Source organism: Trichechus manatus, unplaced genomic scaffold (genome assembly GCF_000243295.1).
Source record: "Trichechus manatus latirostris isolate Lorelei unplaced genomic scaffold, TriManLat1.0 scaffold00035, whole genome shotgun sequence".
NCBI lineage: Eukaryota > Metazoa > Chordata > Mammalia > Sirenia > Trichechidae > Trichechus > Trichechus manatus.
In genome coordinates, this window is record NW_004443971.1 from 14,013,275 (window position 1) to 14,029,791 (window position 16,517).

At 50.2% G+C, this 16,517-nt stretch overlaps 1 protein-coding gene across 1 annotated transcript in view; it reads right to left on the reverse strand.

Moving 5' to 3' along the window:
- LGR6 (leucine rich repeat containing G protein-coupled receptor 6) overlaps positions 1-16,517 on the reverse strand; it is a 144,826-nt gene that overhangs the window by 81,605 nt on the left and 46,704 nt on the right. Inside the window, exon 6 of the mRNA XM_004375284.2 lies at positions 15,935-16,006. Within this exon, the coding sequence (XP_004375341.2) occupies positions 15,935-16,006 (72 nt within the window). The remainder of the gene's footprint in view (positions 1-15,934; positions 16,007-16,517) is intronic.

Here is a 16,517-nt window from a genome sequence, read left to right on the forward strand (position 1 = left end):
GAGAAATAGGAGAGAGTATTCCAGGCAGAGGGAACAGCAAAGAGCAGGAACACTGGCTACAAGCCCAAGAGCAATGAAAGTTGTTCAGTATGGCTACAGCATAGAGGTGAGCGGAGAGCAGTGAGAGATGGGCAGGAGCCAGATGGTGGTAAGTCTTGTAACTCAGCTGAGGAGTTTGGGCTTTGTCCTCAGGGCAATGGAGAGGCAATGAAGAATTTTAAGCAGTGGAGTACCATGGTCAAATTTGTCTTTTAAGGTTGTCTGGCTGTAATGTGGAGAAGAGATTGGGATGAGTTCAGAGTGGAAGCAGGGAGACCAATTAGGAGGTTGTTGCAACAACCTAGGCAAGGAAAAATCGCAGCTGGATGAAAGTGGTCATGGGCAAGTAAAGAAAAGAGGACTTATTCCAGAGAGATCAGGGTCAACTGTCATTGGGACTTGATTGATTGGATGTGGGAATAGTGAAAGGGAGTAAAGGACGACACCCAAATTTCTGGATTAGGGAACTAAATGAATGGTGGCACCATTTCTGGAAACAGAAAATGCTGGAAGAGGAATGTGCATGGGAGGGAAGATGATGGGTTTACTTCGGGAAATGGTGAGTTTGAGGCACCTATGGGTCATCCAAGTGGAGATTCCAATAGGCAGTTTGTCCTACCAGTCTAGGCTGGAGATATAAACTTGAGAATCACCAGCATTTAGATGGTAACTGAGTCTACTGGCAGCTAAGAAAATTTCCAGGGAGAAATGGAGGAGTGAGAAGAGACAGAGCCCCCAAAGAATTTTGCCATTTATAGGATGGGCAGGAGAAGAGAGGAGTTTGCAAAGAAGATTGAGAAGGAGTGGTCAGAGAGGTAGGAAAGAACCAGTAGAATGCATTCTCCATACAGAAGGCAAGGGAAGAGAGGACTTCAAGGAGGGACAGTCAGTACTATCAGATTCTGCTATGAGTCAAACAAGATCAGGGCTGGGAAGTGCCTGCTGGCTTTAGTTTGAGGAAGGTCATTGACAACCTTGGCAAGAACCGCTCTGATGGATTGGGAGGGCAAGAGAAGCCAGACAGGAATTGAAGACATGGAGGCAACTGGAGTGGACTGTGAAGAGGACGGGGAGAGAGAAGGTGGCAGCTGGAGGGGGCCCAGGGCAACTCTTCAGTAGAGCCTCAGTGAATGGCATTGGTGGTCCTGCTGCTGGAATATGAACCTGTGGAGGGCACCTGGTATGGTGCTTGTTACATTGAGGATGCTCAAAGAAAATGTCTTCCCTCCCTTCCATCTTCTGTCTTCTATCCTTCTCTTCTCCCAGACCACTGCACTTTGGCTCTGAAAAGAGGGATGGGGCCAAGGTCACTGCCACTGCTGCTCCTCTGTGGCTTCCAGCCCCAGAAAGGTGCTGCGCTTCCCACTCACAAGGCAATAAAGGCAGGGCACTCTGAAAAACCTCCAGGGAAAGAGTAAAATTCTCCTAGGAGACAACAGGGAGGGTGGAGACTTGCTCTTTTCCTCAGGGAAGAGTTGCTTTTCGAGGGGACAGAAGTAAACTACCTTCTTGAGCTGCCACTGCCCCTCAAGGCCCTGTGTCCATTGGACACCTCCCCCCCAACCCCCTCCCCCACCCCCGCCCAGAGCAGCTCACCCTACCATACACCGTGGCTATCACTCCACACTTCCCACCACCCAGGCCTCTTCCAAGGGTCTATAGAGTCCTCCAACCAGGCCTCACTGGAGTTGTTTAATTCAGGGGAGGGAGGAGCTGGCTCCAAGTTCAGAAACAGGTGTTCAGGCTGGTGAGGGGAGGGAAGCCACCTTGGCGAGAGTCCCCCGGATGGGGTCACATTCCAGAACAACTGATCTTAGAGCCATCTAGTTGAAGTGGTCACAGAGGCTCATAAATAGTCCTTCCTTTCAGAGAGAAAAAGCATCTGTGGGCCTGGCCTGGACTTTAGCTAGCTGCGGGCTGCCACTCACTCGCTGGGTGACTGGGGAAGTCACTTCCCCTCGCGGCTCCTGGGTTTCCTCACCTGGGAGAGGCCGTTGGACTGGGTGACCCCCATGGCTCGTCCAACCTCGTTATTCTAAGGCCCTGTGGTCTTGGGCAGGCAGCCTCCACCCACGCAGCCAAGGCAGGAGCTGGTGCTGCCTTTCCGGCTGGTGTGTGGATTTAATTTCCACACTCTGGCAAGCGGCTGGCAGCCACCTGGCCTCCAAGGGCTCGTAAATGGGTGGAAAATTACTCAGAGACTCTCGAAAAAGATCACACTTTCCCGACCCCTGACCTATCTTCTCTCACCAGGATGGCTGGGGGCTGGGGGAGGAGGAGCTGGGGGGTGGGCAGCCGGTGAGGCTACAGAGGTGGGGCCAGCGGAAGGCAGGCTGCAGGCCCAGAGGTGCTGTCTCCACCCCTTCCGAGCTGCTCTCCTGCCTTCTTGTACCTCCTCTCTGGGCTACTCTAAGGCTTCAGTGGGGCAGAATTCTGCTCCCAGAAAATATCAGGAGTGGATCACACCCTTCCTCCTGCCCCCAGCCAGTGAGGAGAGTGTGACTCTAAAGGACTTTCAGAAGCAGGTACTCTAGACTTTCCCCCTCCTTTGTGGTTATAGATAGCTGGGAAGTTCTTCTCCAAGTCTAACTCTTATCTCTCTAGCTGCGTCCTCCAAGAGGTCATCTGGTATACTTCATTGTGTCCAGTCGAGTCCACACCCAAACCAATCCAACCCACTGCCATCGAGTCGATTCTGACTCATAGTGATCCTATAGGACACAGTAGAACTGCCACATAGGGTTTCCAAGGCTGTAATCTTTACAAAAGCAGACTGCCGTATCTTTCTCCTGAAGAGCTGCTGGTGGGTTTGAACCACCCACCTTCTGGTTAGCAGCTGAGTGCTTTACCACTTTACCACCAGGGCTCCTTTAAACCAATCCAGATCTTATATTTTCATCCCACGTGTACAAGTGACTGCAGCGGAATAAAAAGAAATTCTAAGACATGAGGACTTTCCATGCAAAGTCCTTAGGGTCTAGAGGACAGGGTGGGGTGGACAGCCAGTAATGATTGCTCCCCAGCTTAACTTTGGTTGGAACAGAGGGCAGGGTGTTCCCGAGGCTCCTGGACAAAAGAAAAGTTAAATCTCAATTTTTAATTGCATACTAATCACCTGAGGGGAGGAGGGGCGGGTCTTGTTAAAAGGCAGATCCTGAAGCAGTAGGTCTGGGGTGGTGCTTGAGAGTCTGCACTTCTGACAAGCTCCCAGGTGATGCCTTGCTGCCAGCCTGTGGACCACACTTTGAGTAGCAAGGATCAGAGCAGTGGTTGCCAAACCTGGCTCTGCATCAGATTCGCCTGGGTGGTGATTTAATTCCTGTGCCCCAGCCCTCAACTTTCCCACTCAGGAGAATGAAGAAAACAAGATACAAGGGAAAGATTAGTCCAAAGGACTAATGGACCACAACTACCACGGCCTCCACCAGACTGAGTCCAGTACAACTAGATGATGTCCGGCTACCACCACTGACTGCTCTGACAGGGATCACAACAGAGGGTCCTGGACAGAGCTGGAGAAAAATGTAGAACAAAATTCTAACTCACAGAAAAAGACCAGACTTACTGGCCTGACAGAGACTGGAGAAACCCCGAGAGTATAGCCCCAGGACACCCTTTTAGCTCAGTAATGAAGTCACTCCCAAGGTTCACCCTTCAGCCAAAGATTAGACAGCCCCATAAAACAAAACGAGACTAATGGGGCACAACAGTCCAGGGACAAGGACTAGAAGGCAGGAGGGGACAGGAAAGCTGGTGATAGGGAACCCAAGGTCGAGAAGAGAGAGTGTTGACATGTCATGGGGTTGGTAACCATTGTCACAAAACAATATGTGTACTAACTATTTAATGAAAAACTATTTGTTCTGTAAACCTTCACCTAAAATACAATAACAAAAATTTAAAAAAAAAAAAAGATTCCCACTCAGGAGGTCTGAGAAGAAGCCTGGGAATCTGTACTTTTTAAGCTTCTCTAGTGTTGTGAGTAGAACTGTGTTTTATAGGCTTTCAGAAGTAGAACACCAGGTCTGTCTTCTAAGGCGCCTAGAACCTCCAACTTTTTGGTTAGCAGCTGAGCGCATTAACCATTTTCACCACCCAGGCTACTCTGACACACAGGAGGTCACCATGAGTTGGAATCGACTCAACGGCAACTAATTCAGTGTTGCGAGGCAGACAGCCTTGGGAAGCAGAACTCCAGGGTCCCTCACAGCCGCCCTTCCACATAACCTAGAGCAGTGGTTAAGAGATGGGCGTGGAATCCAGAGGGACCATTTACCAATTCTGTGATCGGCTTCCCACACCTTCATTTCCTCATCTGTAAAATGGGGATCAGAGTCCTCCCTTAGAGACTTGTTGCTATAAGGCGTAAGCGAGGTCTGTTAAGCACTGAGCCTAGCGCCTGGGAGCATAGTAAGCACTCAACAAACATAAACCAAACCACCAGTGTGGTCTGACTACACTCACAGGGCTTCACCTGGTTGGCTTCACTTCTTTTAGTCAACTCCCTTTTAGCTCTTGTACACTAATTTTACATCATGTTGATTTGCACTGGCTTTTCTGTCTCAGAGGCTTAAGTCCATAATATACGGGAGGGCCAGAGTGAAGATGTGTGTGTGTCAGAGAGAGAGATTCCCACATCAAACCATAGCTGCTGAAAGGCAGGGCCCTTGTCTTATTTCTCTCAGTATCTTCTGGGCCAGGCATTTCAGGCACTCAACAAAGCTTGAATAAGTGGAAGGAGGGAGGGAGACCAGTGGCTGGTCTCCACTTCCCTCTGGACACACCCAGAACCCAGGCCAGGGCTCTGCACTAGAGTCGGCTGCTCAGGAAGGGGCAGTAATGCAGGAGGCAGGGAAGCTGAGGGAGAAGCCTTGCCTCTGGCCTCTTCCCGTGGGATTGTGGGAGAGACAGCCACCCCACCTCTTGGCTCTGTCAGGGGCCCACATGATAATGCAGATAACCAGATCTGAGTTATCAGCTCCCAACATTCCCACCCTGGCTGCTCCCGCCTCTTTCAGGCCTGGGGAGCAGGGATGGCCCAGTTGGAGGGGAACATTCTAGCTCGAGAAGGCCCTCTATGCACGGCACCTCGATACCACAGCCAGGATGGGCTGGCAGGGGGGCTGAGGAGACCCACAAGTCTGGGCTGAGGTGTTCCCCATGGGGCTGAGGCAACACGCTTCTCCTGGGTGGCCCAGCTTGAAACGACTCTATCCCAGACCAGCATTTACCGCTGAAGAACCTCCACTGGGGCCCAGGGCCCAGCCCACCACAGACACTCTCCTAGCAACTCTCAGGAGCCAAATTACCCATGTTAGACCCTCATCGTCTGCAGGGGGCTGCCCACGTGCCCGCCCACCTCAGAGCAGCCTCTGCCCCAGACGCATATAGTAATCAACTCCCGGAACCTTGGGAAGATCCAAATACAGCAGCATATAATCATGGATCCTGAAATAGCTGTGCCAGGGAGGCCATCTGCCACCTCGTGCATCCCCGGGGACCCCTCAGCTGGGCCCCACAGCATGGCTGGGCCTAGGGGCTCTCTCTGGCAGGCAGCAAGTTGGGTAGTGCCAACAATATTCACCAGGTCACCTGCAGAGCTTAGGGGCAGCTTAGGGGGCCTTCCCCATGGCAGACTGGGCAGCTTCAGGAGTGGGGCCTTGGATCAGAGCTGCCCAGCAGAGAGGTCCCTGTTGCTCCCTCCTCCTGCCAGCTCTGGGCCTGACTTTCCCAGATACCCTCACTTGGGACACGGCTGTCTCACCAACTGCTGTTCCCTCTAACCCTCCTGACCCAGCTCTCACCCCTAAAGAGCTGTTCACTTTCCACAGGAACCAGGCTCGTTTCTCCTCCTCTGCTAGCAGCCTTACCCCTTGAAGCAGGTTGCACGGTGGCCCCCAAAGAGATATGACCACATCCCAGCCCCTGGAATTTGTGAATGCGACCTCATTTGGAAATGGGGTCACTGCAGACGTTAAGGATCTCAAGATAAGGTCATCCTGATTATCTGAGTGGGCTGTAAATCCAATGACAAGTGTCCTTATAACAAATACACAGAGGAGAGACAGAAGAGAAGACCATGAAGCTGGAAGTGGCAAGGAAGGAGTCTTCCCTAGAGCCCAGAGGGCATACAGCCTGACCAACACCTTGATTTCAGACTTTCAGCCCCCAGAACTGTGAAAGAATAAATTTTTGTTGTTTGAAGCCACCTAGTCTGTGGTCATTTGTTACAGTACCCAAGGAAACTAATACAGTGAGTCCCCTGGTTACAAACGTCCAATTTACGGACAACTCGTACTTGCCCTTTCATGTTATTTTTGCCCTCACTTTGAAAGAAAGGAGCCCTGGTGGTGCAGTGGTTAAAAGCTGGGCTGCTCACCAAAATGTCGGCAGTGTGAATCCACCAGCCGCTCCTTGGAAGCCCTATGGGGCAGTTCTACTCTGTCCTACGGGGTTGCTAGGAGTCAGAATCGACTCAACAGCAAATAGTTTTTGAAACAATTGCATCAAACCCTGCTGGCAACAAATTCTTCATCACAATCACCTTCACTTGCTGCAAGTGTACCTTTTAAATCACTGAAAAGGTTTTTGAGCCTTTTCTTGCACTAACCTAGAAAAAACAAACCCACTGGTGTCGATTTCAACTCATAGTGACCCTATAAGACAGAGTAGAACTGCCCCATAGGGTTTCCAAGGCTGTAAATCGTTACGGAAGCAGACTGCCACATCTTTCTCTTATGGAGCAGCTGGTGGGTTCGAACCACCGACCTTTCAGTTAGCAACTGAGCCCTTTAACCACTGCACCACCAGGGCTCCTTCTCGTACTAAACCAAAACAAGCCAAACTCATTGCTGTTGAGTCAGTTCCGATGACCCTATAGGACAGAGTAGAACTGCCCCACAGGGTTTCCAAGAGGCCGCTGGTGCATTCAAACTGCTGACCTTTTGGTTAGCAGCCCAGCTGTTAACCACTGCGCCACTAGGCCTCCTTCTTGTACTAAAGTAAGGCTAAATAAGAACCATATGTACCTGTCCCCAATTACCTACAAATTCTTAAAAACACACAGGAACTACCTGTACACCCCTTTCTTCCATGACTGTGGTTCTCAGTCTTCAGCGTGCATCAGAATCAGCTGGAGGGCTGACTGCTAGTTCCTTGCCCACACCCCACCCCACCCCCAGATTCTGATTTAGTAGCTTAGGGATGGGGCCTGAGATTTGCATTTCTAAGAGGTTCCCAGGCGGTGCTGGTCAAGAAACCACACTTTAAGAACCACTGGTCTGTAAGCTCTATCCATGACTGTTAGCCCATTCTCCAACCTGAGTGCCTTCCCCAAAGACCCCTCCATTGCCCTCCTATGATGTTCTCCTTTTTCCTGCAGTGCTCAGTAATCTTGTGAAAATATCTTCTTGAGGGAATTCCCTGGCCCCATGAGCAAGTGGTTCCTTCTCTTGCAATCACCCAGGCCTCCTGCTGGGACCTCGTGAAGATTTGCTTCGAGGAAGCTGTGAGTGGTGAGGTGGAGTCAGGGGCGGGTTCTTCCACCTTCACTACAAAAATACCCTCCTAGTTCCACCTGGCTCCATCTCTAACACCGAGAAGTCTTGAGCAAACCACCTTCCTCTGCACCTCACCTCCCAGGTCTGCCTGTAAAATGGGGATACCAGTACATGTGCTACTCCATGCAATATTTCTGGCAAAAAGTTCCTAGAAATGTCTTAATGCTTTTCACAAGTAGGTGGCTATTAGGCAAACTGTCCTTACGTCCTCTCTTACTGACTCTCGGGGGGATAGATTCAAGGCTGGGAGTGTCTAGAGATCAACACCAATGCCAAAGCGTCAGCAGCCCCTAGCTCCCCAGGCAGACAGCACTGTCCCCCAACCTGGGCTCCGCTCAACTCAGAACTCCCAGAGAAAGGACAGAAACTGACCAATCCAGGATCGTTGGTCATCCCTCCAGCAGAACTCACAGCCCAAGGCCAGCTCCGGGAGCAGATGCTCCTGACAGAGCTTGGTCTCCAGAGCCCACTGGTGGCCCAACCCCCAGGGCTTGTCATCTTCTCGTTCAGCTCCCGCTCCCAGAATTGCTCTTGAAAGGAAGCCCGGCACCACGCTTAAGTGCACGGACTCTGGGCCAGCCTGTCTGAGTCTGACCCTGGCTCTGCTACATTCTAGCTGTGTGACTTCCATCAAGTCACTTAACCCTCAGTTGTCTCATCTATAAAATGGGCGATGATAGTACTAGTAGCAAGCATCCCGTAGAGTATTGTGAGGACCAAGTGAAATAGTGAACGGAACAGACTCAGAAGAGTACCTGAGCGCCATCTAAGTGTGGTTGTTATTAGCCTGGTCACAGTCATTCAGCTGGAGGTGCAACTGGCCCTTAGACAAGGGTCAGACATATGGAATGAAGGGGGCCTGCTCACAAACCCTTTGCTTTGGGCTCTCCTTGAGGACACCTCCAATCCCTGTCCTCACGGGACCTCTGAGACTGGCAAAAATGGCTCATCCATTTTCTCCTGGAGAAGCTCAGGTCCTTCCTCCTCATCCCACCTCAGAACGTTTCCAGGAGACTAGAAGGGTTCAGGAAGGATACTCTTCATTGTACAGAGAGAGAAACTGAAGCCCAGAGAGAGCAAGTACACAGCGATTGTAAGCGATTCAGGAGCAGGGCCAGTAACCCGCTTAGGAAGTTCTTGAAGTGCAGCATGATATCCTCTTGGGACACCTGTATGCCAATCATTTCGCTTGACCCTTCCTTTTAGAGATGGTGAAACTTAGGTTTAGAGAAGGGCAGTTTCTTGCTTGTGGCCTCACAGCTAATTGGTGACAGAGCCAGGATTTGATCCCAAGTCTGTGGATTCTAAAAGCATTGTAGTTTAGGACAAGTTCAAAGGCATAGAGGTTAAGAACATGGTACTTTGCAGTCAGAGCTAGTATACTAGAATCCCAGCTCTGCTACATCCTAGCTGTGTGACCTCAAGAAAGTAGAGTAGCTTCTCTGGGCTTTAGTTGCCTCATCTATAAAATGGGAAGCTATCTTAGAGGGCTTTCAGGATGAAACAAGATAGGTGAAAACACTTGGCATATTGAAGCGCGATAAGTGGGAGCCAGGGCTCCTGTAGGGCCCTTCCCACATCACCCTGAGCCCAGCTGCCTCCCCACGCACACAAGCACACACCCGTCTCTCCGCCCCTGGCTTCCCCACCTCATTTCCCTCAGCTGCAGGCAGCAATGTTTTGGATGGCTGGCTTGGGCTAAGAGGGCTGTAGTGGTTCTAACTTGGGTTTCTGTTTGGAGTCTGGCACTGCTCTTGATTAATTTCTCCAGCTCTGCACAGTGTTGGCTGGTTTCATGTGGCTGACCTTTGCAATTATGCATTTCCCCCACAGGGTGTCCAAGACTGGGCTGTTGCTCTATTTTCTCCCCTTTATTCCTGCCACTGTGCTTTTCCGATGCTTCTCCGGGGACCAGCCAGCCTGAGCTCCCCAAGCCCCATCCCAGCTCGGTCCCCAGCTCCTTCTGAGCTGTTTTTCTGCTTTTCCACGTACTCGCCCTTGCCCTGCCTCACCCCCACCCAGTCTATTTTCCCCCAGGCTCCGCTGGCTTCCGGTGGTTTCACTTGGCCTTAGCTCAGGCCTGGCGGGACAAGTCTGGAATCGCCACCCTCCCCCTCCCACACTGATGGGGGGAAGCAAGTGTCTCCAGGGAGGGAGTGTTGTAGAGCTGGCGCTGCCAATCCAGGTGCCAAATCAAACAGCTTGTGCGCCATGTGCGACTGGATACCTGGAGCTGGCATGCCAGGCCGGCTGGCCCATCCCTTAGCCCTCGCCCCACTCTTGACTCACCCAAACCCACTTCCCACTGTCCTACATCTGGTTCTAGCTGGTAGAAAGTGGACCACAGGATCAAACCCTCCCTGAGGGCCCAAGAATGTCCACATGAGCTTGTGAGGGGCCTTCCCTTTTGGAAGTGAAGAAAGCCTTCTCCAGAGGCCTGACCCCCTAGGTGGGCCATGCCTACGCTGGGGAAGACATACCACCCACCCCCCAGAGGGGCACGGGCACAGGACGTTTCCCTGAAATACCTCCTTGATTCTTTGACTTCCAACAGGAAGGAAGACATTTTTATTGGCTAGCTGTCCTGGGAAAGGAGGGAGGGTCACCCAGTGATGGCCATCAACAAGGGGCTTCCGTTGCAGCCTTGATGGAAAGGCCACAGCCTTTGGAAACCAACACGCTTTAGTCTAGCCCCGCCTTCCCACTCACTAGATCTGACCTTGGAAGAGCCCCTCAACTTGTCCGAGTTTCTATTTCCTCATCTGGCAGTGGACAGAGTAATTATTAGAGGATTTTTGTGAATAAGATAATGCGAATAAAATTTGTGAATGAAATACTGTATCAAAAACCTCCATATACTGCTGGAATACAGGGTGCTCAAAAAATTGCCATGTGCTTCTTCCCTCGCCTTTCAGACTGCTGGACCTGGTTTTACTGCTGTCCCTGGATAGCGCAAATGGTCAACACACTCGGCTGCTAACTGAACAGTTGACAGTTTGAGTCCACCTAGAGGTGCCTTGGAAGTAAGGCTTGGCAATCTAGTTCTGAACAATCAGTCATTGAAAACCCTATGGAGCACAGTTCCTCTCTAACACACAAGGGGTGGCTATGAGTCAGAATCAAATGAATGAGTGGCGTCTGGGGTCTTTAAAGCTTTCGAGCGGCCACCTAAGATCCATCAGTTGGTCCCATCCCACTTGGAGCAAAGAAGAATGAAGAAAACCAAAGATACAAGGAAAATACTAGCCCAAAGGACTAATGGACCAAATGAACCAGAGACTCCACCAGCCTGAGACCAGAAGAACTAGATCGCACCTGGCTACCACTGCTCTGACAGGGAACACGACAGAGAGTACAAGACAGGGCAGGAGAAAAATGTAGAACAGAGCTCAAATTCACGTAAAAAGACCAGACTTAATGATGGGAGAGACTGGAAGAACGCCCGAAACTTTGGCCCCCGGATGCATGGTTAACCCAGAACTGAAACCATTTCCAAAGCCCACTCTTCAGACAAAGATTAGACAGGACTATAAAACAAAAAATAATACAAGTGAGGAATGTGCTTCTTAGTTCAATCAGATACATGAGACCGAATGGGCAGCTCCTGTCCAAAAGCAGGATGAGAAGGCAAGAGGGGACAGGAACTGGTCAAATGGACACAGGGAACCCAGGGTGGAAAGGTGGAATGTGCTCTCACATTGTGGGGATTGCAACTAATGTCACAAAGGAATATGTGTATAAATTTTTCAGTGAGAAATTAACTTGAGGTGTAAACTTTCACCTAAAGCACAGTAAAAAGAAAAAAAAAAAAGAATCAACTCAATGGTGATGGGAGGTGGTGATGTATTTAAGAGGGACCTGAGTTAAGTCGGGGCAGCACCTCACTTTGAGGCCTGAGGTGGTACCTCCCTGAATCCTCCAGATTCCAAAAGCTCAGGACTTAACGCCTCCAGTACAGAGCCTTCAGGTTGAGTTATGTGCCTCTCCCTACTCCACCCACACACACTCACGTCCAGTTTGCCCAGGGCGCCTGGTCACCCTACCTGCAGGCACCTCAAAGGCAACATGTCCTAAAAGGACATCAGCACATCCTCCTTGTTCTGTGCCCCTCCCCAGAGCTGCTCACCCTTTGGGATTCACTATTCAGTCACCACTCTTTCAACACATACTGAGCTGTTAGTACCAGGCTTTTGGTGACTGGTCTCTCCATCGACCCCAATGCCAAACTGAGTATCATTTGACTCCCCCTTTCCCTCAACTTCCACACCTAGTCATTACTACTACTACTATTGATAATAATAATAACTGTAGTAGTAGCAGCGGCAAAAGGTACTGTTCTAAGTCTTTTACGTATATTAACTCATTTCATTCCATTCCATTGAGGTAGGTAGATGATATTATCACCTCCAGTAGATACAAAATGGAAGCAAAAAGGCTAAGTAATCTGCCCAGGTAGTAGGTGAAGGAGCAGAGATTCGAACCCAGGCAGAGTCCTCATGACATGGCTTCCAGATATTTCCAGAGTCCATCAGCTTCTCCTTTTGCCACTGCCCTAGCCTTGTCTTTGACTGCCATCATGCTCCCTTGGTTTATAAGGCCCTTCACTAGCTCCCCACCTCCAGGCTGTCCTCCATAACTGCTGGCAAAGTGATTTTTCAGCGATGCAAATCTGATCACATTGTTCTCCTGCTAAAAGTCCTCCACAGGTCATGAAAAGACATGGAGGAACCTTCGATGCGTACTGCTAAGTGAAAGAAACCAGTCTGAAAAAGCCACGTACAGTATGATCCCAACTACGTGCCATTCTGGAAAAGACCAAACTATAGACAGTGAAAAGATCAGTGGCTTCCAGGGGCTCAGGGAGGGGGATGAATAGATGGAGCCCCGGGGCATTTTTCAGGCGGTGAAACTATTCTGTGTGATACTGTAATGGCGAACACATGACATTAAGCATTTGTCCAAATCCGTAGGACAATACAACACCTATGATGACCTCTTTCATGTAAAGAGTGAACCCTAGTGTAAACTATAAATGTTAGCTAATAATAATGTATCAATATTGGTTTATCAATTATAACAAATGTGCCACGGGAATGCAAGACGTTAATAAGAGAAACAATGGGCAGGAGGTAAATTGTAATTTTACTTTCTGCATAATTTTTCTGTAAACCTAAAACTGCTCTAAAAAACAAAGTCTTTTAATATATATATATTTTAAATCCTACCATGACTCCCTGCAATATTGAGTATAAAGTCCAAATTCCTTAGCATGGTCCATGCCTACTTGTCAGGTATTATCTCTTGCGAATTCTAGATCTCTCTCTCTCTCTCCCACTACTCTTCCCTCCAGTCCCCCAACATACACAGTTCAGCCAGACTCGCCTCCTTGCAAATCCTCTAGAATTCATTTTGGTTTTCTCTTATCTCTGTGCCTTTGTACGTGCTGTTCCCCCTGCCTGGAATGTCCTTTCCAGCCTCTTTACCTCACTAACACTTACTGACCCTTCAAGACTCAACTCAGGTTTTGCCTCCTTAGCAAAGCCTTGGAAACTTATGTAAAAAGGATGGATCAATGGCTATTTAAACAAACAACATCACAGTAGAACCACCACACTCACAGCTGGGTAGAGTCTTCTTTTTTCAAATCCGTCTCCCATTTACTATGTATTTGATCTTCATGACAGCTCTGTGAGGTAGACAGGGAAAATAGACAATGATCCCCAAGTTGAAGAAGGAGACACTGAGGCTCAGGTAGTCAGGGTCAGAGGCAGGACTTGAAACACATTGTCTGTCTCACAGGTCAGTGCTCTCCTCAAAGGGTTGTAAGAGGCAAAATCTGCTCATGCGCCTTGTAACTATGGGAGTGGAGGAGTGGGCTTCTGTCCCCAACCTGATCCTACCAGGCAACAGGGAGTAACGGCTCTGAAGGTGGAAGTTAATTTATCTAGTCTTCCCAGTTACAAGGGGCTGCCCATTTCCCAGAAGGGGTAGGAAAAACTGCCTGTGTAGCCCAATAGCTTCACGTCTAGTCTGAAAGACAAGACTTTTAGAAGCCCTAAGCACCCAAAAGATGTAATTCACAATTTAAAACAAAAACAATCCAAAAAAACTGGACCTCAAAATAAGTGTCAAGAAGTCCAGCAAAAAAAACAAAAGTTCAGCAAAGGAAAAGGATAGTGATAATGGTTGTGCAACATGATGAATATAATCCATGTCACTGAATTATACACATAAAAAATGTGTAATTTTAATGGACCACAACTGCCACAGCCTCCACCAGACTGAGTCCAGTACAACTAGATGGTGCCTGGCTACCACCACCAACTGCTCTGACAGGGATCCCAGTAGAGGGTCCTGGACAGAGCGGGAGGAAAATGTAGAACAAAATTCAAATTCACAAAAAAAGACCAGACTTACTGAACTGAGGGAGATTGAAGAAACCCCAAGAGTATGGCTTCTGAATACCCTTTTAACTCAGTACTGAGGTCTCCCCTGAGGCTCACCCTTCAGCTAAAGTTTACACAGGCCCATAAAACAAACAATAATACGTAGCTCAACCATGTATACGACACTAAATGGGCACACCAGCCCAAGAGCAAGGACAAGAAGGCAGGAGGGCACAGAAAAGCTGGACAAATGGAAATGGGGAACCCAAGGTTGAGAAGGGGAGAGTGTTGACACGTCTCGGGGTTGGCAACCAATGTCACAAAACAATATGTGTATTAAATGTGTAACGAGAAACTAATTTGTTCTGTAAGCCTTCACCTAAAGCACAATTTTAAAAAATGTGTAATTTACAAATATTTTGTTATATATATTTTTACCACAATAAAAGATTAGTCCAGCCAAGGTCTAATTTTTTTTTTCCTATGATGACCTCTTTTATGCTTTTAATGAAATATCAATCCCCCCCCCCTTATTTTTGGCTGATCCTGCTTTGCTGGTGCCCTAAGCAACTGTTTAGTCTGTCTTTGGGAAACCCACCTGGCCTCTGGCACCACTGGGTTGCTTGACTCCATCCAGTGGTGAGCCTGGATGGAAAGCGAGGAGGTGGCTGGGGCCAGAGGTCCAGTACTTGTTGGGAGGAAGGGCGGAGAGGTGAAAGAATGAGGGGAGGCGTGGGTAGCCTGCCACTGGGGCCAGTGAGGCATCTGGGGAGCAGACACAGAGAGAAGCAGGCGGGTGGAGGATGCTCAGGGCAGGAGGAGGGAGGAAGGCGCTACTCAAGGGTGGGTGTGGCACAGCGAGCTAGCCAGGAAGCCGAGGACCGGGCAGGGCTTCTGCTGCCAGCCTGGGCCCTCATGGCTGGCCTTCAACTGCTCATGGGCAAGCGGGGCCTAAGGATCGGTCATGAGGAGGAAAGCTGCTTTCCCGCCTCCTTCCTCCTTCCACCCAAGGAGAGCCAGGACAGTTTAGAGTTGTCTGACTTCCACATCCGTGGACCACGTATGGCAATACCCATGGGTCTAGAGAACCAGAGGCCTGTGTCCTGACACACTAAATGCCAACCATGCCTTAATTTCCCCCAGTGACTTAATACCATGCCCCCAACTTGTCCCCCAACTTCGTTCCCAAAATATCTATCTACTCTCACATTTGATGTAGATGTACCTGAAAACTGAGTTGGGTTCAACCAGCTTGTATGGTGCTCCTACTAAGCTCCAGGCCCGGTGCCTGTGCCCTGTGTGAATAAACCCAGCTCCTGGCCTGAGGATCGTGGTCAGCTAGGCTACACCACCCTTACAGCACCTGTTCCCGCTCCGCCCTGGGACTCAGTCTTGTTTCCACGATGCCCCTGCTGGACAGGAAAGAAATTGCAGGGCTCTTTGAAGGGCTGGATCTATTCTTGGGTGGCCTGTGAGTCCCAGGAACGCAGTTCCCACCCCCAAGTAGGGGAAAAGGGTGTCTAAGCCTAGTCCTCTCCCCACCCTCAAGCCCTGGGGGTGACAGCAGACTAGGTGGAGGAGACAGCCACTTCCTGATGCTTCTTTGGGGCGGCAGTCCCCACCCCACACCCCAGGCTCCAATGGCAGAACGCCAGTCGCCCCAGGACAGCTGCCACGGTGGCCCCACCTAGGGAGGTCCCATTCCCACAGTCCGCCAGTGGGACTTGGAGCCTTCCTTCCCTGAAATACACATGCGAGTGTACACATACACTCACTGACAACAACAAAAAAACCCCAAGGAAACCAAAGCCAGGAGCCGCATGCTGTCTGGAACATGGGTGGGAGAGGGGGGCGCGTGGAGAGGAGGGAAAGCCGAGGCGGGGGACCTGGGGCTGTGACTCAGGCCCCAGGAAGCTGGCGATTCCCAAGATGGGCCCTTTAATGACTCACAGAGATTGCAGGCTGGGCAGCTCCCACAGCGCCTCTGCGGGGATTCCTCCCAGCTGATTGTTTTGCAGCATCCTGGAAGCGGAGAGAAAAGGGCTTTGAGGACCCACGTGTGGGCTGCTCGCTTGAACCCTCTGCCCCAGGCCAGATCGGCCCCCTTACCCCAGCTTCAGAGCCCCAGAGAGAGTCCTGGTTCAACCCTCCCAAACACGTCCCCCTGCCCCACCTCCCGCCTTGTTAGTGGGGACTCTCGGAGGCTGTTGAGGTATTGTGGGGTGTCATGGGGAAGTCCTCTGAAGGACTTCTGGGATGAGGCAGGGGTGATGAGGACGATGGAGAGAAGGGAGAGGACACATCCTGGGAAGCAGTGGCGACCAGAAAGAAGGACGCCTGGGATCCTGGAGCAGTTTGGTGGGGAAGAAGTATGTGGGGAAAAGTAGGTTTTTCTCCCTAGCCTCAGTTTTCCTGTCTGTGCAGCTGAGGGACTGGAGCTTTCTTTGGGAAAGGGGAGGACATCTATAGAAGCAATTCAAAGCATGCAGATCAGCATGTCAGCACCATGCTGGCCGCCCAGTCTCACACAATG